Genomic DNA, 24,532 nt, shown 5'->3' with positions numbered 1-24,532 from the left:
GGTTCCACTTAAAACTAGGCATGCAGAACAAGAAATCTCAATAAACAAATACTGGCAAATCCAAGGAAGAGCTGAATTCCTCCATCCAAGGACCGCAAAAAGAGAGCTCAGGAGGACAAGACTCCTGAGATGCTGTTTGTCTGACAAGTGTAGGTTTAGGTGTATCCTCAAGTTAAAAATGAAATGCTGTTAACATCACAGCGTCAGATTCTCATCAAGTCTAACACTTAAATTGCCAGTAGGCTGTATTTTGGTGAAACACCAAAACAGCCGCAGGATCCTGCACTTTGCATTTTTAGATATCTGTCTGTTTGCTCAAAACTGCTCATGATTGATCATGTAGTTTGTGCAGGTTGTCCCTGTCAAACTTCCTAAATCGATTGAAATAGATATTTACAAGGCAGATATGTATAATGCAGTGAAATATCCCACAACACACACAGTGTGAATGAATGGTGCTGACAAGAACTGATATGCTTTGTCCCAGACATCGCATCATATAGAACTGAGTATGCGCAACTTAGGAAAGGTCAAAAACATCTTAAAATAGATGATGTCCAAAAGCTCATCCTCTCCCTCAAGCTCTAGCACAGATAATGTCACTATTCAATTACTGCCGCCCTGATTTTTGCTTTTTCCAACACATCATGACATTCCAGTGGCAGATAGTTTTTGACATATTGTAGCCAAACCTTGGAGGGAGGCTGGATGTCACACATTTTTATTTGGATACTTGGGCTTAATGCAAGTGACAGCTGGATTTTTTTTTCTCCAGCTTATTCCAGTGTTAGAAAGATGTATGTTAAACTCATCCATGCACCTTGTTGCAGAGGTACCAGATGATCTGGCATATGCGATTTGTTAACTAAACGTATGTTTCCCCAGGAGCAATACATGCATGTGTCACTTGTGCTCTGAAGGTATGCACCTTCCTTAATGCATCTGCACCTACCTCCTCCCGATTCGCAGGACAGACAGCAAGCAGGGGTGGTATATCAGCCCCCCATCCCAGTCAGAGCAGGTTCAGGGCACCAGCACCCCGTGCTTAGGACTTCACAAGGCCAGGCTTCTCTCCAGAGCCTGGACCTCACTGCAGCGGTTTCTCCTCAGAACAGCCTCAACTTGTGGGTAGAAGCCATGGGATGTCTTCCTTTTTTAGCCGTTTCTTCCAGTTGCTCACTGACTCAGGTCCCTGGTTTCAGCATTTGTTCCTCCCCTTCTAAATGCCTTTCAGGATATCACCTCTTCCCTTGTCCAGGTACAGGTTGCTCCAGATCCACACCACTGCAGATGTCTCACCCTACCTGGACCACCTCAAACAAGCTGCAAGAGCTTGTGTTACTTTATACTAAAGGAAAACCTCCAGGATTGTCCCTGAGTAAGGTGCCATGTCCCCTCCTATTCATGCCAGCACTACAGGACACCAACCAAGCATTATCCTCAGATGGAGCTGCTACTACATTAGCAAGTTGGTAGGCCAAATGCCCCTTTATTCCTTGCTCTGACACAAAGGAAAAACCTCCCCCTGCTTTTCTCTGGCTGGGAACTATGCGAAGTGATGCTGTGAACTTAGGAGCTAACTTATCTTTACCTTTTCCATTTGCAAAGGCAATGCTTTCACCCATGGCACCAGCCTTTGACCACACTTTCCATCATGCTTCTATTGTAGCTCCAGCTGCTGCCTCGTGCTTTCTCTTTGTTGCACAGCAATTCAGTCATCATCTGTGCAAAGGGCCCTGCGATTTTTCCTGAAGTGCATACAATGAGAGTGATTCCCGTATCAGACTGCATATGGGATGTGCAAGCACATCAGTCTGCTTCCGCAAGCACTGGACCCGTAGAACTGTGCTAGCAAACACCTGAGATGCTCAGATGGCACCCAGCGACCACAGATGGAATATACTGAAGGCTGGCCCATAAAGTTAATCTGGGATTCATCACATCCAGTTTTAGCTACGGAAATGCTAAGCATCTAATCACATATGACCCTGTGCAGCCATCAAGGAAGCACTGAGTGTCTCAACCATAGGCTGCAGTGCCACTTAAGAGATCCCAGGGCATCTCATCTGCCCTCCATAATCTGTTCTACGTCACAGGTCTCTCTAGACCCTGGGTCCTATCTGCCAGCACCAACAGGTAACACAGACTCCATAGGGTGTCTCAGCTGACACTGAGGCAACCGAATAATGCCCCACAGAGAGGTAATTTAGACAGGACCATAACTAGCCACACTGAGGAGCTGTATCCCACTGTGTGCCATTAAGTGCTGAGCTCTGGAGCATTCACCTATAGTCCTACAGGTTTGCTTGCTGTTTGCTTTGTTACTGCACATAGTTAACTGATCACACAAGTTGCGAGTGGGTAGGACTTAGCTCCAGGTTGTAGGCAACTAAAATTTGGTATGGAGAACTACAGCTTCATCCAGATGGCCTTTCTTAGGTATCTACTATCATTAGACTTCCTTACCCCACCTGACCTCCAGCTGCTTGTTCAGCTTTAGATAGCAGATGCACCAGATTAGGTGTCTTCATCCATGACCTGAATCTTACTCCAGTAATAAAGCAAGAGACAACTGGGCCCAAATGCTTTTCATAAAACATCAGCACCTCTTCAGCCTTCCATGCATGAGCTACTCAGTGAAAAGGCAATGTTCATTCCTGAAGGAGCTGCTGAACATTTTTCCTACTTGCTAGCACCAAATAAAGTCTGGGTTTTGCCGAATTATTTTGCTTGCACAAACTACACCAGAAGTACACAAAAACAGTCTTTGTCCTTCGATCACCAACATTCAGAAAAGGTCACATTTACTTCTTATGGCAAAGCTCAGGCATTAAAAGAATCATTTGGTCAGTAAAATCAATCAGTATAATTCTGAGTGACAAATTCTAGCTTAAAAAATGAATAAACCAAGAGGAAGCTCTTCAACTACTGAAAACTTTATTCTTGTGTTACTTCATACACCTGAGCTACGAAGGCTTGTACAAAAAATAAAACAAAATCCCATTTTACTGATGTTAAAACTGCAGTCTCGTATTTTTTAATCATTTACTGTAAATATGAAGAGGGAGAAGAAAGCTGCCAATGAACTTACTGGAAGCATCTAACCTTCTGGAGATGATGTCACTGTTGCTGCGATGAGGACTGGCTAATATGCTTTTTTAAGAAACGCCAATTTTATTTTAATCTTTCTGCAGAAATGTGTCCCATTTCAGGGAGAAATGCACCAGGAAGTGAACTTCAGTTCAAACCCTTTTGCTCTCTCATCCGGAAAAAAACAACATTCAGGTCTTACTGAACAGAGCAAGGGCCTGATTTGGTCTTGTCCGCCTAGTGGGAATGCGCCAAACAACAGGCCACTGAGAGAGAAAAAGAAGGGATTATAAAAACACATCCAAACTTCCCTTACTAGCAAAATTCAAAATAAAATACTTGCAGCAGTCCCAGCTGCAACAGGGAGTACAGGAACATGAAGAGATGAACATCTGGGTGGAATGTAAGAAGCAAGTCCTTCGGCGGAGGAATGAAGTCCATCAGCATGTGAGAGGCGTAGATTCGTAATACAGCTTGCAGAACTAGATCCTGTGAGAAGCTGAGTGGCTTCTGCAAGATGCTATTTGAGTGTACCCAGCACTGAGGGGTGAGAAACATGAAGCCCTTGGATAGCACAGATTTAGGTCCCTAATGCAATATAAAATATATTTGCTCCACTTAGTGATGTGGGAGCTGGCTTTGGCTTATTTTTTCCCCCAAGCATTTGCTGTTAAGTTAATTAAGCATTTAAAAATAAGAGTCTCTCACTTTGCAGAAGCTCCACATAAACACTACTCTGACTTCTTCTAAGGGCCAGATTTGCTGCAAGGGTAAATTAATACAGTTTCACTGATTGAGGATCTGGCCTTAAAAGTCTGTTCAGTGCATTAAAACCAGTGCAGCATGGCATATGCCTTGGCAGTAGAACAATTCTCCAGATTAAAATTTGAGGGAAGTTTGGCAGTAAAAAGAAAAAGGCTCTGTTTTGGAACGCTGCCACTTCTTTACCCAGTGCTGACCACCACAGCTTCTCCACTTGTGAACTGTACAGTTACAGCTGGGGTTTCACAGTCATTCTCATCAAGCTTCAGCGCAGCGTTGTCCAAGCCAGTGCTGCTGGGCTGTGTCAAGGCAGCGGGTTCTGCTGTCTGAGTTGGAGTGGAGCAATACAAGATGAAGCCCACCATGATGATAACGAAGGACAGGATATAAAGACCTGAAAACTAGCAGGGGAAAAGAAAGAGATGCATTAAATCTTGTCTGATGTAAAACATGTCAATGCTCCCTTGTTTTAAGAATGTGAAAGCTACCTTTCCTTTTAAAACCATTTTAATGAGGATTATCATCACAATCTATATTCATGTCCAAAAATCAAAATTCAACACCTCCACTCACTGATGGTCAAAAGCTGCTGGCTGCTTTTCTCTGCATCTCATCCTCAACGCTGTTGGACAGTGAATTCTCTTAGGTCTATATAGGAGGATACTGTAGGATAGCTGTTTACACATGTGAGTATGAAACACTGTACCCCCAAACAAAATGTTTTTGCGCAGCCAAGTATTTCAAGTCCTGATGAGATGATTATCTCCATCCTGCTGCAAGTCACCAGAGCAGGTCATTCTCTGCACAGCTCTCAACCATCTGCAGGGCTAGATAAATATAATTACTGGGCTAAAACCAGTTTGCTCTCTACACCCAGCAAGTGCCTGAAGAGAGGAAGACTGGGGTTCCTTTTACAAGCTTGGCACTTGTGCTCTTTTAAGAGTCTTGTGAGGTAAGAATATGAACTGCTGAGGCATTTCATTCACTGTCATTCACTTGTCTGTTAGAAGCCCAACAATTGCCAAGATTCATTCACCTTGACCAAAAAATAAATGCTTATTTTGTAACACCAGATTCAGTAATACAAAGTGTTCAAGTTATACACAGCCAGGAACACGTTTTCAGCACATTTGTTAAAATCCTCCATATTGCCTTTGCCAAATCATACTGATTAAACAGTAGGATGAAGGACATAACATATCGTACATCCCACTAGCAATATTCCCTAACCTCCTTAGCCTCCTTCAACATGCCTGAAAAATGTTTTCATTTATCAAGCAGCAGAGCTGGACGAAATGAATGGCAGGACCTGGACAGTGGACTCTGATCCAAAAAAAGACTGAGGCATAGACAGTTAAGACATCGCAGTTCCTAGCTGGCAGTCACTTGGCTCAGAAATGCTTGGACACCATGCAAAAGGAAAAGCAGACTGAAACACAGTGGCCTTGTGGTAAGTGCCCTCTCCTTACCTTGCTGGCTGTTTGCCTGGAGGAGCTTGGACTCTGCACAGGAGGAAGTACCAAGCTCCGAAGACATCCTGATGGAGGCAGCAGCAGTGTGCGTTGTCCTACCCCTAACTGACCCATTCCCATCAAAAGGGCAGAGCTTGGGTCTGCATCAAGGCAAGACAACTTCTCTAGAGTGCAACCTGAGGCCATGACAGAACATGTGCTTGTAGCCAAGGACATGTGGCCAGCAGGCAAGACTGGACAGTAACTGTCAGACCCCCTCTCACAGTGCACACAGGCAGTAGGTGTCTCTGATCCTGCTCAGAATTAATTCTTCAGTGAGCAGATGAAGTCACCAAGCCAGGGTGTCAAAGCTCTTGCGGCACAGCTGTGATTCCAGGCCTGCCTGTTTGCAGGTATTGATACAGGTGAACCTGAACCATCCTGCTGGTGCTGGGTTTGTTTGGGAGGGGAAGGGTTGGGGTGGTTTGCAGGGTTTTTTGCTTGTTTTGGGGTTGGTTTTGTTTTGTTTTTCAGATATTGCAGCAAGTTCATTGCTTCAGACCCTGATTCCAGTTGTACCTGTGCAATTTACATCCACATACTTACTATCAAGCCTAATGACCACTTTCAAGTGTTACTGGAGGCCTGTAACTCCACCTAGTGTCTGTATTTGCAATATACTCCCTTCCATGGCAGTTCATACAACAGAAGCATTTGGAAACCATTTTTGGATCTCTTGAGGGATTTCTATACAGTAAGCTCATTAGGAACAAGCACAGCAAAGTTCCATTATGGAGTAAAAGATTAAAAACAGAGCTCTTAAAAACAGGTATGCCAAGTTCACATTCCGCCTTCAGCAGACATGGTTGGGGCTGAAAAGTTAAGTGCGTCAGCAAAACACTGTGCACAAGTCAAAACCTCATTAATTTCTTTGCCATAGCTGCTGCATGTTTTTCCTGCTTCTGCTTCAGAGCAGGGTCAGACCACAGCAATTCAGAGCTCTCCAGAGCTCTCCAGGTCTTGCTCCACTCTGTAGCCCATCCAAGCCTGGCTTATTATGAAATACCATCTGGTAATGGAACACAGTGATTCCTTGCACTTTTGTTTGTAGACTCCTGTGTCAAGGGTGTTTTTTAATCCAGGAAATGTTCTGCCTGGTTTCTTTGTCCCATTGATAAGGAAACTATACGGTTAACTTGGCAGTGAGGTTTTTCTACTGCTAAAAGTTATGTTAAAAGCTGTGTCAAAATCAGGCACTCTCAGTTCTTGGTTCCTAAGCTATCTCAGATCACAGAATCAACTAGATTGGAAAAGACCCATCAAGTCCAACCATTATCCCAGGACTGCCAAGTCCACCACTAAGCCATGTCACTAAGGGCCTCCTCTGATTACTAACCATGTGGCATTATTACTGCTTCAAGGGAAGTTCATGTTTTAACAAAAGATCCAAAATTCTCTCATAGTACAACCCCAAAGCTTCCTCTAATTCATTTTTCCTTTTTGTACCTGCAGATAGTAATGATGAGATGATCTGCTCCCAGAAAAAACTCTCCCTAAAATAAGCTAAAAATCATGAAGAATAAAAGTTTATTATATCCCTTTCAAGGCTCTAGCTTACTTCTTCCTCTTTACTATTATGGACATAAATTTATAATCACATCTTGAGTTAAGCTATCCGGATGCCAAAATACATGTTTGGAAGGGAATTAGTATTTTTTTAGTTGTTAGAATGTAAGTATGGTTTGCTTTCTATATATATATTTTTAATGAATACCTTTATAGCTCAGAGGAAACACTGGAACCCAAAACAGGGAGGAAAGCTGAGCTAGAAGATTCTTGAGAAGGAAAACCTAGCTCCTGTCAGACCCTACCATTACCAGTCCTCCGCACTGCAAAATAAATTGGCCTCCATTTTCAGAAACAAATCTGACCTAAGAGCTTCTGGCTCCCCACAATGCTGAAGAGAAAGCAACCACATGGAATAACACAAATTAAGCTCTTAAGCAAATTTCACAAGCTTCTCACTAAGCCCTTCCAGTCACTGAGCAACTGACTCAATTACTCCAATTGCTGTAACAAGCTAGGTTCCCACAAACAATTCTGGATGGAAACCACAAGGTGGAATGAAATCTTTTTAGCACTGTCATTCAGCTTGAATAGACACTACCTAAAATATTTTAGAGCACAATAAAAGTAACTGTTTTCTGGAGAGTGTACAGAGATAACACATTTATCTGCTGGGGTTTTTTTGCCAGTTCCTTTAGTCTCTTCTTGGCAACAGCACTGAGAGAGCTTGACTCTTATTCCAAGATAGTGGTAATGAACAGATTAAATTTCTAAAAGAAAATACTAATTTCTGGAAATCAAGCCAAACTGCTCCTCTCTCAGACACCAAATGCCTTGCAGGACAGGGAGATTCAAATCCTCTCTTGGGACACTTGGAGAGATGAATAAAACCTAATGTGCACTTCTACATAGGGCTTACAGCAAGAACTCCACCATTTGAACACACCAGGAAATTATTTACTATTTATTAACTCTAATGCATTCCATTAAGTGTCAGGTTGTTTGAAAATCAGTATCTGCCTAATGATGCAATGCTATGTAATTAAACAGGTATGACTGACATCTGCCAGTGATGAATGACATGAGCTGTAGAAGTGTACAAGTGCAAACAACTATTCAGGGGCTTTTAAGAGCATTATGCTTTATTTGCAACTCTGGAATTAAAAAGTAACTGAAATTTTACTCGAAGAATTCAGGTACTTACATTATAACAAAAGAGGAAAAGCCCAAAGAACAGGCTGTAGAGATCCGCTGTCAGAATACCCAGGTTGACCGAGGTTGCGCTGGTAACTTTAATCACTACAGGCATGAAGCTGTACAGCCCAAACATGCACAGGGCAAAGGCTGTGAACAGCAGTGCTGCAAAACAAGATGACAATTGACTCCTAAGGCACAGAATAATGATTTTAAAGAACACCAATATTCTTCAGACACTTTAAAACTATGCATTTTTATCTTTTAGGATAAGGTCTTCTAAAACATATGGGAATGTAAATTTAAGAAAAAAACAGAGGAAATACTTCTTCTCCAAGATTAACCTGTATTGCAAAAATTACTGTAACTATACAAGGAAGTCCTCGCTCTTTCCTAGTTAATGTAAGAGCTGACTGAAGAAACTCAGAGGTATGTTTCTCAATAACGTACAGTTCTGTTGAGGTCAAAACATGTCATAAAATCCTTTTTTCCAGCATTTATTTAGGAAGGACAACAGAAAAATGTTCTTGTGATGTTCCAACACCAAACATGTCTGTAATTGAACAGGTTTGGGTTTTACTTAATTTATTTTAAGAAATTATTTCATATTATATGTAAAATGCAAAATCTGAGCTCAAAGTTTTCATGTTCAATCGTACAAACCTGATCTCTCTCCTGAGCTGCAAAGTTTGCAGAAAATAAATCTGCGACAATATGAATGCTGCTTAAAATCCACAAAGAAAATTAAAACCCCGGCATTTGATGTCTAAATGATTATAGTTTTCTAGTGCACAACATTTTTGTCACACACGTACCAATTTTCCAGTTCCACTGAATTCTCATTATCTCCCTATGCTCCACAATGGCTCTAGAGTTAGAGAAAAGATATAATACAGTAAAAAAGATACCATTTACAATTAAGACACATTTTGATTTAAAATTCCTTAATTTTTCATTTGAAATCTTATTGAATGGCACTAGCTCCAACATTTAACAAGCATGAAAAAGACTTCAAAGTGCCTGAAAGTCAAGAGCACTTTTCGTTAATGCCTATGCCTTCTTTCCAGGCTTTTTCATCCTTCAGAGATTCCATTTTATTTGATATACCATTGAAGGAAATTATTAACTCTAATGATGAGAAATGAGGAACATAAAATTCAACAGACAGATTTAAGTGCATGTGGTCTGTTACTCTTAACATGATTATTTGTCAGAGTATATATGGTTTCATTTTAAACTGAAGGTTAACATGGAAGACCTTCTACTAACGATTATCTCCTAAACTATACCACAGAGAAAATCCATTAAGAATTTCATTCCTGTGAACAGTCCTCAGCATACTGAGTGTCCTCACGAAGACCAACAAAACCAAAATACAGCCAAGTATCATATGTGCTCAACTGCAGGATTTCAGCTTTAGAATTGCTGTAATAAGAGCAGTGCAAATAAAACAGATATAGAACAGATGCTGATTGACAACAAATATAAAATTCAAGTGGAAGGACTGGCATATAGGCCAAATGCAGACATTTCAAAGAATTAATTTAACAACATCATTTCATGGTAGACAAGCAATCATCTGTAGAACAGATAAATAATTTGTTTTAAAATAAATATTAGATCCTTACAGCTGTAGACCGCTGATAATAGTCCCAAACAAGCCCACCATTCCTAGAAACTCCACTCTGCTCAGATTTTTCACAATGTATTCCTCACTCACATTAGAAATGGCATACAAAGAAGCACCAAGAAGCACTAAGACATCTCCAATCACCACGTCACTACCTGTACAGAAATATTAATCCACAATAAGGGTAATGCTGCAAAAACTGTTTAACTTTGCTTAAAAAGACAAGCAAATTTATCTCCAACATCTCCAACTTCCTAGCGCCTTCCAGGGTAAGGGGAAAGGAAATAGCTCCTGTGTGCAGGTGAGTGTATTGGTGTCTTAATACAGACTGCTACCTGCTCACCTCACCCTGCACAGTCCAGAATGAGCTAAACCTGGCATTTACATGGCATCCTACCAAGCCGCTGCTGTATAGTCTGGTCCAATTCTACTTCTGCTGACCTAAGGCACTCTAGGGAGTAAAAGAAAATTCAGTTAGAGATGCTCTTCAACTTTCTGAATATTGCCCCCACTTTTGCAGTAAGGCCTGGTTCAAGCCTTGCTAAAATGAGCCTATTGATCTCAGCAAGACGTGGACTCAGCTTCAGTTTTATGACAGGCCTTAAGTGGGCACTGCAGATAGGTGTATCGTGTGTCCTGCTGCGATTTACTTACATGGGACTCCCCGTGATACAGTCACTCATCAACTAAACGCTGTTATGCATCAGCTAAATGGCAAAAGGATCACTGTTGTTTAAATCCTTGAATTGATTTAAAATTTCCTTTCTTGAGCCAGTTGGCAATCACTAAGAAAATATGTCTGAAATGTGAGGGTAAGCAGTAGTAAGAATACCCAGGTCAGCAAATAAAGCACAACTGTCTTAAAGCCTCAGGGAAAGAAATTTTTCTCCCTCAGGACTGAGATACTTGAATCACACAGCATTAAAGCTAAACCTCAGTTTGTCTTAATGTCTGTCCTACAGTAAGGCACAAAGGCCCCTAAATAACACCAAACAGGCTTATCTCTATGCTGCCTGATGAAGGCAATGCCCTGAAATTTACCTCATACCCTCTGGCTCTGAAAATTCAAAATTCTCGTTCAAAATAAGATCACTATGATATGGGTTGATTTAGACATCTGTCATAAAGAAGACAAGACTTGCCCTTATCCACACCCAGCTGTATCCTAGTCCCCAGAGCCCAGCCTCCCTCCCAAAAGTCCCAGGAACCCCAGCACCCTGCCCATGTCTCCTCTTGCTCTCACACAGTAAGTCCCTGCTTTCCAGGCTCTGACCGTGGGCTTTGGGAATATGTGGACCACTTCTACTGGGTCTGCTGAAGGTAACGTAGAGAAGTCAGCTGCTGTTGAGTAACTTGTTGTTTGCTATTTGTGCTCAAGAAAACTGCGTATCAGAAGCCCAGCTGCCAGCAGGCTGATTCCATGTAAGCAAGCCAAAGTTTGCAGGGAGAGGCAGCATCTTTTATTACACCATCTCACACAATTAGTAAAAGTGAACAAGCTTTCAAGAATGAGACCCTTCATCATGCTGTTTGATGAACAGCAACAAAATTTAAGCTTAACACAAGTCTTCCTCTTTTAAGAGATAATCCAAATCTATAAGCAAAGATATTCCACAGCTCTCTATAGAATCAGCAACTCCTTAGCCACTGTCTTCTTGGACAAGAAATACAAATAGCTGTGTGTCTTCCCCTGTTCTGCATTCTTCCCACTCCCTCTGTATTTGCTCCTCTTTCTCCTTAACAAGTTAGCCCACCACAGGAGCCATCTCTCCGCTCTTCCCCCCACAATAAAGGACTCCTTACCTTCGCTGTCCTGCCTCCCTGCTAAAATGTCTGCACCCACCATTGTTCCTACACCCAGCAAACAGACAGCAACAGCAAGGAAATGGATCAGCCTGTATCTTGCACGGAGAATGAACCAAGACAAAGCCATCAGCACAGGAATCCCAAAACAGTCCAGCAGCTGTGTGTACAGAAAAAGTTTGAATTAGAAACCCACCCAAATCTCAATTGCACTATCCTGACAGAAAATGTACAGGATCTTACTTTCTCACTATCAGATGTTAATGAAAGCAAAGCAACACAGTGGATTCATTTAAGAGAGAGGGCAGATCCACATTTTACTATTAAAAATGTTTTACAACTAAAACGAGACCTGGGACAGGGGATCCATCCTCTCCTGGTAGGAAGGCACTGATCTAGAAACTTCCCTAATGATGGATCTAATCAACCTTTGCATCACAAATGAACGCTACGGTGTTGCTCTCAAACCACATTGCTTCCCATGACAGCAACACAAGGAGGTGGTTCACCAACATTTCCATTTCTACCCAGCAGCTTTTGTCTCCAAATCTGTAATTAAGACTTTCAGGCTCCACGACCACAAAGTAAAAATCTGGAAGTATTGAAAGATACAAGTAATCTTTTTTACATTGAAGTGACTAGGACAAGAATCTGACCCTGCAGTTTTAGCTTTAATTTTCTCCCCCTCAATTGTATCCTACTAAAAAAAAATAAAAATAAAAAATAAAAATGCACATGTGCTGGATGCCATGTACAAAATTGGTAGAAGAAAGATGGGAAGGGAACAACAGCTTTCCTGAAGTCACCTTCCCAGTCTTCCAGCTTCCCACAAAAGCAAGTAAAAGCCACCAATGCGTTTTCATTACCTTCTTAGAGCTGATCCTCAATTAGTCAGCAGCAGGTAACCCACTCTAGTTCACCCACACCTCACCAGCAGAGACTCACAAGGCAGCCAGATCTTTGAAGCACTTCAGATGTGTTTGCAGACACTAAGCAGACTGAATAGCTATGGTTCAAGGACGTCTGCATTTCGTGACAAGCAGTGACACTGACTTCTCTTTCCTCTATTTCATATTCCCACTCTGTATGATTCTAAATTCCTATGTGCCTTTGCCTTGCTGTTAGACCCACCCATCTTCTACCCACTCTTGTTTATCACAGAAATATCAACAAGTTAGCTGTGTAGTTAATACAGAAAACTGTGCTGCAGTGTAAGATGAGCATTATGTTCTAGAATAACTAAGTAATACCAAGAATCTAATCATATTTGGTTTAATACTTAACAAAGTAAGTATTAAGTAAGTAAGTATTGTTTCTGAATTTTTCTGGAGGCAAAAAAGGTGTATTTTCTGACCCTCTTCAGTAGAGTACTGTGAAACTATAGAAGGGAACAGTTTACAGCAGAATCATAGAATCAGACGGGTTGAAAACAACCTTTAAGATCATTAAGTCCAGCCACTACCCCAGGACATACAGTCAGACTTCCAAAGACTGCTCACCAATTATTCTCAAATGTCAGCCCTTAAAGCTTGGCCTCTTGAAGTCCCTATACAGTATTAGGTCCAGGTCAATAGGACTGGGACATAATCATTACAAGAGCCTTTAGTCCTTAATGTTCATTGCCAGCCTCTGCCTAAGTGCACCACTGCAGTCATCATCTATGCTTGCTTCCATTAGTTCAGCCACCATCCCCAAGGGTTTTAACCAAACTTGCAAGACATTCATGATACATTTGGTTTTATTTGTTCTTAACTACACATACTAAAGTCTTACAAGCACAGCATTAAGGGGAGTTATTACAGATTAAATCCTAACAGTGCCTCTATTCTTCCGTCAATTTGCTTTCACTCCTTAGACTGCCTCCAGCTTGTCCTGGAGGACAAAAGCACTTGCCTAAGCTGTATTATGAGACATTACAACCACACAAGTCCTAATATGTAATACCATATAATCAATATAACTTTGCTCTACTGAAAAAAATATCATGCTGAGAGTTTCTACTTAGTCACAGGCCTTTTTCTCTATCTTACTTTTAGTCCAGGCTCAAGAAAAACTTCTAACATTTCCTCCAAATTTGACTGTTTTGCTAGTTAGAAATATTAGAAACATTAGTAAGCAAAATTTTTACCCCTTTGGTAGTAGACGTCTCTTCTACTAATAAGTAAGTTTTTACTTCCCCAATAATTGAGATGTCACTATGTAACTTTTCAACCTCTGAACATTTTTTCAACCCAAAGAGTGGAAGAAAAAGACCTTTAAAAAGATTTGTTAATTAGGATGTAAGGGAGTAGTACATAATGAACAAGGAGCTCTTTCAGTAACACTGGATGGGGGATTGCTGCATCCAGACAAATAACATACTGTACAACTAGAGCATCCTGGTTAGAGGACTTGCAACCAACACACAGAGGCACTAAATGATGAAGAACATGTTAATCTGTTCCAGGTGACAATTATCCTCAATTACACACAGAAGAAATCTGACTTTCAACTACTGGATCTTGCCTTCCCTTCATCTGCTATGTTGCAGAGCATTTCTATACAGGATCAAGATCAAAGAGGGGCAGAACAGAATTGTATCAATAGAACCAGTTAAAAGAATAATTTATTTATTCACATTTTATGACATTTACAAAAGCATTGTGGCACTGATTACTATTGCCAGTAGAGCCTCAGCAAACTCATCTTACTCAACTCTACCCTTTATTTTCACAAGGGAAAAGACTTGGTGATTTGATTTACAGATGTTTTGACTGAAACCTGGCTTTGGCCATACTGTTTGTAGGAGATTTTAAAGGCTGAGTGAGTAAATTATTAAAAGACGTTTTAATACATGGTTACTAAATTATCATACATTCTTGGTATGGTTGGTTTGGTTATAATTGTAAGCTCCAGACAGCTTTGTGAGGAAGAAAGCTCAATAGCTCATCCTGCTCACCTCCCCACAAGGCTCCCTTGGGGTAGCCTTCCGCTAAGCCCCAGGAGTTCATCCTGCATTTTCGCCTGTTGACGTTAACGCTGCCATCCTAATATTACCACCTTAAAAATCTTCCAACCCCTTCTGTGTAATGCTAATATTTGACAACTAAAGGAAAATCAGTTCTGCTTTTGTATGTATGTTCGAGAAAATACATGGAAGTTCCTTGCTGAGCTGAGAAAACTTATGTTTGAAGATAAGTTTCACAGGGCTGAGCTGAAGCTCTAGCCAGCTAGTATTTTAACAGTGACTACCCTGTATCCAGGAAGATGACATATACTCCTGCACTGCTTTATGTTGCCTGGGCATTCACTCGCAGCCAGTGCTGTAGATAGGCCATTCAGGCTACATGCTCTGAACCATAGGTTCTGATGTGGTTGCAGAACTGCCTGCTACTGACAGACAGCAAATGTCTAGACCAAATCACAGGCTTTTTTCTGTCCTGTATCTCATTTCTACCAGTGGTGAGAAACTGGTGACTTCAGAGAATAAGCAAGAAACCTTACAGCTACAGGCAGTTACAACACATTCCAATTACTGAACTGACAAAAAGCAGCATCAGTGTGAAGGTTACCACATGTGAAAAAAGTTCAGCAAATGCTTCAGTTTGGCAACTGGACTGGACAACCTACTCACTCTAGTCTTTCATGACTTCTATGAAAGAAATCATGGGAATAGCTTTACTACTTCTGGGAACTTGGATCAAAGTCCTGGCTTTTTCATCTGTAAAGTATATAATCAGACAGTGTCTCAATTATCAGCATAACTTGATCTTGAGACTGAAATGTGTCACTTTTAAGGCTTTAATTTCTTTGATTTCTTATTTGTAAGGAAATTAAAGGCCTAATGAGTTATAACATGTAAGTATGAAGTGGAAATGTGACAATAATAATCCAACAGAGACATATTAATGGTCCTGCAAATGGTAGTGCAAAAAAGTTATTGCAGTTCTCTAAAAGCAGCCCAGAGCACAGGAATTTATTGCTTTACAGGTAGTTCTTTTAAATATTAACCCTGTTATTACTTTGACTGCAAAACACTGACATCTAAACACTCCTTTCTAACTAACAGCCAATTCTGCACAGCACACTTTTTATTCAGGTGAATGGGGCCATGACCCCAGCCATGGATCCACCATTGGCAAGAACAGGCACAGGCTGGCACAGCCCCACACACACTCCTCCCTTGCTCCAACAGCAGCTGTGGAGCCATACAGTGAGCTAATTTGGGCTTGACACAGTTCAGCAATTAGTCCAGCAAAAGACAGGGTTTACTCCGACTTTGCTCAATGCCCAGAGCCAGTTTGCTCAAGGGATTTGGCCCTCAGCTCAGAAGGATGCAGCTGGAGGCAGGAGGAAGGCACTAACTCTTCCAGCAGCTTATGTCTGTGTAGGGTGACAAGAAAATCTATCCTTACCCCTCTTGCTTGTAAAGCTTTTTCATAATACAAGATCCATCCTAGTATAGTGACACAGCTCCAAGCAGAGGTGTGGCAGAGGATGTCTACTGTCACTTTGGGAGCCTGGCAAGCTTACCTCCCTTCCGTCTCTTCCAGAAAGACGTCTGAAGTGCTACATCCAGAAGCCAAAGGGCTTTCCCTCAATGCATGGTCAGCAACACCAGCTAACTACTAGTATGCCCTTATGTGTGGAGTTACATCTCACAAAGCCTCCCACAGCTCCTAGGACTAGGCAAGGGATATGCTTCACTCTCATCAGTAACAGCCTGCGCTGAGTTGAGTGCTACCAGGTCATAAATCTTTATTTTGTGTCAGGAGAAAAACCTGAGTGGCTATCAGCAAACTCTTCTGCTGACAAGAGTTAGAAGTGCTTTCTATCAAAATAATTTGAGTCCAACTCTAAAGCTGGCACTGGGTAATACAAGCCAATTTTCTCTGCTTCCTGGAAATGTTATTCATGATGCAGGATGCTCTTCCCTGTACTGCAGAGAGAAAAATAGATATTGGAAAGTTTTTTCAGGCTTAAATAGCTTCCAACGTCTGTCCTGTGAATCTCGTTTCAGAAACCAGTCCAAAACTGTATAAAAGCTATGGTTCAAAAAGAGAGGTCAGTCCTTACCTGTACACTTGTGAGGGTCGTGTATTGGTAGGCTTTTACAATCATGTAATTGGCTTCAACATCAGCCAGTCCCAAAACGATATACTTCCACCACCTCTGTTTCAGAATTTGCCAAAGACTGTCACTCCCTGTTTAGAAAAAAGCAGTAGTCAGTATGAGTTTCTTTCCCACCAAAGGTTGTGCAGGAATCTTGCTTTTTAGAATCATAAACACTACAGACACACTCAATATTGGTTTCCACCGCTTAAAGAGATACAGTAACAGCAAAATGCAGCTAGTGACAAGACAATGCGAATGCTGAAAAGCACAGAAACTCTTCCACATAAGCAAAAAAACCACAACACTAGAGTTGATTAAAGAGTAAATTAATAGGAATAGGAGGAATATTAAATAGCCTCTGGTAAAGAAGCTTGTTATTACAACAAAGCCTATTTTCCTTAATACCACATGGCACTTGAAATCAAAGAGCACATGATTCCAAACAGAAATGAACTGAAATAAAGATTAAATGCTCATTTAACCTGTGAAATTCACTTCCATGTGTTATTACAAAGCAGGAATTTCAGCAGGTACTTTAGAAAAACTAGGATGAGTTTTGAGCTCTTTATTTTCAAAATCTGTAAGGAAAACGTAGAAGAGGAAAAAATAAATTATGAACCAAAATCTTCCATCCCGTATTTTACATACCAGTCCTAAAAGCCAGCATTGTTGTATAAACTAAAAGAAGCAAAGAATAGTTGATAAAACTCTGAAACATTGGAGTATTCACTTGGTATTGTTCTGCTAGGTACTGGCTTGTAACAGCAGTCCCACAGATAAACAAGGAAAGCATCTGGCCCAGAATTATTGTTTTCAAAATATACCTGTGAATATAAAAGACAACACAGTAAGATTAGAATTGAACATTCAAGTTGTTCTAAAAAACATTTTCTAGTTTTAGAGGGAAAATGCCATTTTTTAGATAGATATTCCCCACCAATGTTGCTCTGATTTACCAGTCAACAGGGTTTTGTCCACACAGAAGATCTAGTCTAACCTCAGGACAGCCATGTAAGAAATGAGGCCAGTTCAAACCATCAGTGATGGATACTACAAAAGTTTGCAAGGATCTTCAAGCAGCTCCTCTGGGCAGGCTCAGACCAATGGCAGGATCTATTCTTATCAAGAGAGGCTTTGATACACATGGACTGAGTTGAATCCTTTGTCCTCCACTGAATCTCATTCTGACTTTGGGCAACAGAAATCTTCAAGATCAAGGTAAGGCACAACTGCCTGTAGGCCCTTCCAAGACCTGAGCCTTTGAGAGTAAGCTGAGACCCTACGATGAGCAGTGCTAAAGAAATACAAAGGTATTAACCACAGAATCATAGAACAGCCCAGACTGGATGGACTTCAAAAGATCATAGAATCATAGAATAGTTAGGGTTGGAAAGGACCTCAAGATCATCAGGTTCCAACCCCCCTGCCATGGGCAGGGACACCTCACACTAAACCATCCCACCCAAGGCTAAATCATCTGGTCCAGCCTTTCGTCAGAAAGGGAGATTATCTAGCAACCTGTCCAGTTACATCTGGAAAACCTCCAGCAATGGGGACTCCACCCCATCCCTGGGGAGGTTGTTCCTGTGATTGTTTTCTCTCACTGAAGAAAAAAAGCTTTCTTACGATAAGAATCCTTATCGTTAACACTTCTTCTGGATTTTTTTCTGCCATATTCCATCACATCCTGCTGTAATCAAGGTTGGAGTTAAGAACACACTTTGGCCAAAGATCATGTTAGCATTTACAACTCATTTTAAATCCAACCCTTTCTAGAGGAAAGCTCATGCTCTTTTAGTAGCAATTCTTCAACTAATACAAAGTGAACTATTCCAGATGCTCCCAGACAAACGTAGATCACTATGTATCTGTTGGCTTGCTGTTTTTCCTGCCAGTGGAGCTAGGCAGATTTGTACCACTCCAGTCTCTGCCTGCATATTCACAATATATAGTGACAGAGGCTCAGAGCTGTCTATACAGATCTGCAAAGTTCACATCTAATCTGTTTACTCCAAAAACTACTGATGAGAATTTAGCTGTCTTCACAACCGACCCATTTGTTCCTACTCAAAGTAACTGAGCAAGGGAAGAAAGCAGTAACATGGGCTGTTTTACCAAAGTGGGTGACTTGAACATACTAAACACCAGCTCACCCAGCTATGGTGTGCAATCTAGCTGTCAGGCAACTAGAAGGATGTGTTCAGGGGTGCTAAAACCAACTACAATCATAAAGGCAAAATTTCTTCTTCGAAGGGAGAAATATTCCTTGTATGGATTCTACTTCAGCTCCATGAATCTTGTTTTCAATTCTGCCTGACTCCAAAGCTCTTCTGACTAAAAATGCCATGAGGCACATTTTTCTCTTCAAGTCCATTTTGATGAGACAGCAAACCTCTGCAAAGTTCAGCCATGCTGCACTTCCAAGAGATTTGAGCCCCATGTTTTGCTACAGTTTGCTTTGCCAATACCAGCAACGGTGTACATCCCCAGTAAAGCATTCATATATCATGTAAGGTCCTATCCAGCCTTATGTGAATAACTCTTCTGGTACACAAAAGAACATTGTCATTTCCAGCATTCTGAATGTTGAATTAAGCAACAGAAATCATGTTTCAGGTAGAAATTTATCATGGCTACTTTGCAGCACAGCATTAATTGCAAACAGTGCTACGAAATACATATATGAATACAAAATAAAAAGGCAGAAAAAACCCTTTGAAGCTACCTCACTTCAGTTACATTGAATTTCTTTATATTCTGGTCAAAGATTTGATTGTGCTGCATCTTCTCTCAAGCAGGCATGGGCGGTAGCCACAGCTCACTCTCTGTCAGCCCTGTGAACTTTGGTTCCTCTACCAGAAGACCCATTGAAATTTTAAAGAAGAAGTAACAGGGTGAACAACGCATGAAAAATGATGCTTCAGGCACTTTAAAAAAATGCATATATCCTTTTTATTATTCAAATAAAGACATTTCTTGCTCTAAACAAGCAGAAAATATTTCTCCCTTACCCTCAGTGCAGGAGGCACAGAGGAAGCCTTCAGCAGTTTACTGGACTAACCTCATCTCATGCTTGGACTAGCTGGGACGACGGTGTGGAGGTGGGGATCAAACCTAAGTAGAGCTGTGACTGGACAAAACTGATATAATTTTACTAGAGCAGAGCTGCAAAGCCTGCGTAGTCCACAGAATGAATTACACTCACCAACACATTACCAGGAGAGGTCAAAGCTGCCCTGCTGACAGAAGCTCTGCTCTCCTGGACGCAAACTTCCCTTCACCCACCTCTAGGAAAAGCCAGAGAGATGGGCAGAAGCACACGCAATGCTACCCACAAGCATCTGGCTTGTTTAACACAGACTTCTGTGAGGCAAGGCTCCTCCAGGATATGATATGTAAAGGGTAGCATAAGGTAGCATTTACTAAAAACAAGAAAGACCTGGCTGCCCTCTTGCAGCGGAATAATTCTGCTAAACTGATCCTCAGCTTTTCCAATAACTTAAGCTTTTCCAGTTTGAAGTACCCATGCAGTTCTCTTATTGCATTTTTGCATATGGGAAAAGGTGCAGGTCCAGAATCCACAGAACTGTTTGATCAGTGTTTACTGCGCCAGCAAACATTGCTCTTTAGTTAATGTATGTCTCAACAGACCTGCAACTTTTACTTCCACAGTACCAAAGGAAAGCAGGCTCCATACCACCTCATTCCCTTCTTTATTTTTCTCTACTGTAATTCCGGGAGTTTTTTCTCTCCTGAACAGATTCAAATATTAAGATCGGAAGAGCCACATGAAGACGTCCTTCGCTGACAACAGAAGACTGCCCCCAAAATATGTCCTCTATGAATCGCAAACCACAGTATTCTGGCAGTGTTAGACCCTCTGTAAAACTAGAGAGCAAACTTCAGATCCTATTGGTTTCATTTTGCCAGACAATTTTTTACAAGAAAAACACCTCAAAGACATGAGTTTCCATTCTTCCCAGTATCGACATGAGTATTGATGACCATGATTGTCTTATTCATTATTTATAATCTTTTTAAAAAATATATTAATTATTAACTTTTCTGTGCCAGAACTTGATCCTCTCTGCTCTTCTTTTTTTTTTTTTTTTTAATGCATTGGTAAGGACTAAATGACTTTGGACTCTCAGATGACACAAGGTAAGTGGTCTGAAATGGCTTTTTACTTTCAGAGTTTGGGGGGTTGTTGCTGGTTTTTACTGCTTGGTAGTTGACTACTAAGAAATTATTCCTCCTCTCCCTTCAGCCACCACATCTTAGCTATCTATATCCATGGCTATGAGCAAAACTAGGAGTCATTGGGGGATTTGTTTATAGAATGTTAAAGTTTGCCACAAATTGGTCTAACACTAATGCTGAACAATGTGCAGTTATTGACATCATGGGAGTCAGGCTGGCTTTTGTTGCCTCCATGTGAAATGCAGAAGAAAAAGACTCCAATATTAAAATACAACCAGAGTCTATATCTCAGGAAGTTAAAGAAAACCTAACAAACCCACAGTTAACAATTTTATTGGCTATTAGTTTAATAAATCCTATAATAGGCATTGTTTCCATGAAAATAAATACAGCTTTTCTAAAATTACATGTATTTATGCAACCAGTTAAACACTAACAGGCAAAGCCTGTTAAACACTCTCCACACAGCTTACTTGCACTTCAGGAAGGGTTCAGTAGTTAATGCTGGGGGGGGGGGGGGGGAGGGGACGGCAGTGGGTAGCCATTTCATTTGAATAACCTCACATTTTTGTGTGAGTAGTTAAAAGAAATGCAGGTTCAGATTGAAGCCATATTCCAACATGATAAGCAGACAGCTCAGGACAGGAAAAAAAACTATTTTTAAGTATTAACATGTTCAGAAGTTAGTGTTTTTCAGTGTTCTGCCTTAAAACTGAAATCAATTTAATTTGTAAAAGCTAAGAAACAGAAAAGGAAAAAAAATAGAAGAGGAAAAAAAAAAAAGACTAGTTTTGTTTCAAGAACCAGAAAGCACACTTCCTACTGGTTTTACTCAAAAACAATCCCAAGAAATCTAGTTTATTACATAGAAGTATTAAATCTTCCTATGACTCTGAAAGGTCTCTAACAAAACTGAAGTGACTGAGCCTCCAGCCACATGAGCAAATAAAAAAGAAGGAGGAAGGGGAAATCAATTCAGTATCTCAGACAATACTTGGCAAAAGTCACTGAGAGCTCTTTATTTGCTTTCAAGTATCATCACTAAAGTCACTCAGTGTAGCCCTCTGTCAGTATTTTGGCAAAACTACTAGCATAGGTGAGGTTACTGAACAGATCACTAAGTTCCTATCTTGCTTTTGCGAGCATTCCCGACAGGCATGAAGAATGAAAACAGAAAAACTTTTAATCACCAGAGAAAAGCAGGCTTTTGCCCTCTGGAGTAAGACTCTGCCTGGCCAGCATGCACCTACATGCACTGCTCTCACCAGATTCCAGCTTATGAGCCCAGGGCTGGCAGGAGAGCTCCAGTACCTCCTGTCTGCTGTCTGATGCAACAGTTCCAGAGACCAAACCCAGAGCCAGAAAAAAGCCTTTTAAACAGGGATATTTTATTTTTCCCCAGATGGAAAATAAAGCTGTAAGTGAATGGCAGCTCCTGCAGGCTGAGGTCGGAGGAGGTAGTTCTGCTCTAACAAAAGGCAGTGCTTCACAAAGACCAGTTCTGGGATGCGTGCAATTCCTGCCAAAAACTTGGCAGATTTTTTTCTTCAAGTTTTCCATACTTAACCAGTGCTCACATTTTAAGTTATGTACTTGGATGGGTTTCTAGCCTAAGCTGATTCAAGGAAGGAGGGAAAGGGGATATTGGCCTTTCTGGATGCCGCACCTCTGCAATCTCTACTATCGTTCTGTTATCTTCTCTAGCCTCCATGACCTGTTCTTCACAGCAATGTTGGTAAGAGTACAGAACAAATAAAACTACAGAACATATATATTTTATATATATAAACAATATAAGCAAAAATTACAAAAAAAAAAAAAAAATCAAGTGTATGTGTGCCTATGTGAGATTCCACTCTTAACAGAGCCATAGAATGGTTTGGCTTGGAAGGGACCTTAAAGCTCATCTTCTTCCAACCCCCTGCTACGGGCAGGGACACTTTTCACTAGAGCAGATTGCTCAAAGCCCCGCCCAACCTGGCCTCGCACACTTCACAGATGGGGCATCCACAACTTCCCTGCACAAGCTGTTCCAGTGCTTCACCACCTTCACAGTAAATACTTTCTTCCCAATATCTAATCTAAATTTCTCCTCTTTCAGTTTAAAGCCATCCCCCTTGTCCTGTCACCATACGCCCTTGCAAGAAGTCTGAACCGTCCCAGCTCTCTCAGCCTGAAGTGACTTTGCACCCACACCACAGCGGTTACAGGCTGCAGCCCGTTGTACGATGTAAGCACACCCTCCTCACCACCGTAAAACGAAACCCCCCGGGCTGCCGCTCGCACCCGCCGGTCTCGCCTCTGCAAGGGCTCACCCGAAGGATCAAAGGAAAAGAGCTCAGCCCCACTCCCCACTCCCCACTCCCCGCTCCCCGCAATACCGAGCCCGCACCGGGCCGTCCCTGGCTCCGGTCCGGGCACCGCACGGCTCCTCCTGGCGGCACAGATAAGCCACCGCATCCCGACCGCGTCACCGGCCAGCGCGCCGAGCACAGACAGGCTGTTTCCCTTTGCCTCCCCCGCGGAAGCGGAGACGCCGGCGGTGCTCGGCTCCACCTGGAGGGCCGCGGCCGGGCACTCACCAGGTGCAGAGCTTGTCCCTGAGCAGCGCCAGCAACCGGCGCGGAGGGGCTACGGCGGCGGCGCCGGGCGAGGTCTCGCTCGCGGGTGCAGCGGCCGCCGCAGCGCCGGGTGGCGGCGCGCCGTCAGCCGCTGCCTCCATGCCTCGGCCCTGCGCCCGCCGAGAGGGAGGGACCGAGGGCGCTGCGCTGGCGGCGGGCGGCGCCCTGCAGAAGGAAGCAGCGCCGGCACCGGGATGCCGGAGCACAACACCGCCGACGGCTGCCGCACCGAGCTTTGTGCCCAGCGAGGAGCCGCCCCCGGGAGGAGCATGGCTCGTCCTGGGGCGGGGGCACTGCTGCCTGGCCCGGGATGCGCCTCCTGGTCCTTCCCCTTAGCCAGCCCCGGTCCCGCTCCGCAGGTTTCCTGCGCCCCGCTAATGCACGTGAGGGCAGAGAGAGGAGCAGCGAAGGGCTGGCTGCTCCAGAAGCGCCAGCGTGAAGTTCGTGTTTCTGCTCTCGAGCTCAGGCAACCCGAGGATGTTCCTGGCAGCGGCCCCAGCCCGGAGCCCTGGTGCGGGCTCCTGCAAGGCGGTTGGCTCCTGTCCGGCCACAGACTTCGACCCCCAGAACATGTGAAGGCCTGAGTGCAGATGGCTGCATATGCAGCCGGTCAGGTCTCATCTGCCGATTACATGGGTCAAGGTTACTGTAAACCCTTAAGGTTTAACTTCTCCCAGCTTTGTGTGCAGCCTTGAGCTCCTCTATGTATAAAGCTTTCACTTCCCACCTTTTTGTTGATGACTCCCACATCTCGAAATTTATCTTGTCCCATTTGTCTAAACCCATATCCGAGCTGAACTTACCAGGAGAACCTGGTAGCATTTCGCATACCCTGGTGTTCTTTTTAATTACCATCACTTTCAGTGATGCTCTGTATGTGTCACAAGTGATGGAATTAAACCACAGATTTGCTTCCAGGAAGAGCAGTCTCTTTACTCAGTGGTGCAAATATTTGTCACCATCCTGGCCATACGCGCATCCTTCTGCCACAAGATAGTGTTGCTTTCTGCCCTCACTGTTCCCCACAGCGCACAATAATTTAATCTTTCTCCCCCCAACACCACCACAGTTTTTTCACACATAATTTATCATAGAATCGTACAACAGTTAGGCTTGGAAAG

General features: G+C 42.4%; 1 protein-coding gene across 1 annotated transcript; it reads right to left on the bottom strand.

The window, feature by feature from the left end:
- Window positions 1–2,920: 2,920 nt before the first annotated feature.
- Window positions 2,921–23,629, bottom strand: SLC35F2 (solute carrier family 35 member F2). The gene is made up of 8 exons (XM_065678652.1): window positions 23,373–23,629; window positions 17,239–17,414; window positions 16,552–16,679; window positions 11,497–11,656; window positions 9,692–9,848; window positions 8,879–8,931; window positions 8,074–8,228; window positions 2,921–4,253 (listed from the first exon to the last, which is right to left on the bottom strand). Exons 1-8 carry the CDS (start codon window positions 23,510–23,512, stop codon window positions 4,035–4,037), a joined length of 1,188 nt encoding a protein of 395 aa, XP_065534724.1. The 5' UTR covers window positions 23,513–23,629; the 3' UTR covers window positions 2,921–4,034.
- Window positions 23,630–24,532: the final 903 nt, after the last annotated feature.

The sequence above is a fragment of the Lathamus discolor genome, chromosome 4, assembly GCF_037157495.1.
Source record: "Lathamus discolor isolate bLatDis1 chromosome 4, bLatDis1.hap1, whole genome shotgun sequence".
Classification (NCBI taxonomy): Eukaryota; Metazoa; Chordata; class Aves; order Psittaciformes; family Psittacidae; genus Lathamus; species Lathamus discolor.
Note: the sequence above shows the minus strand (reverse complement) of the source record. Positions and strands in the feature narration are given on the sequence as shown.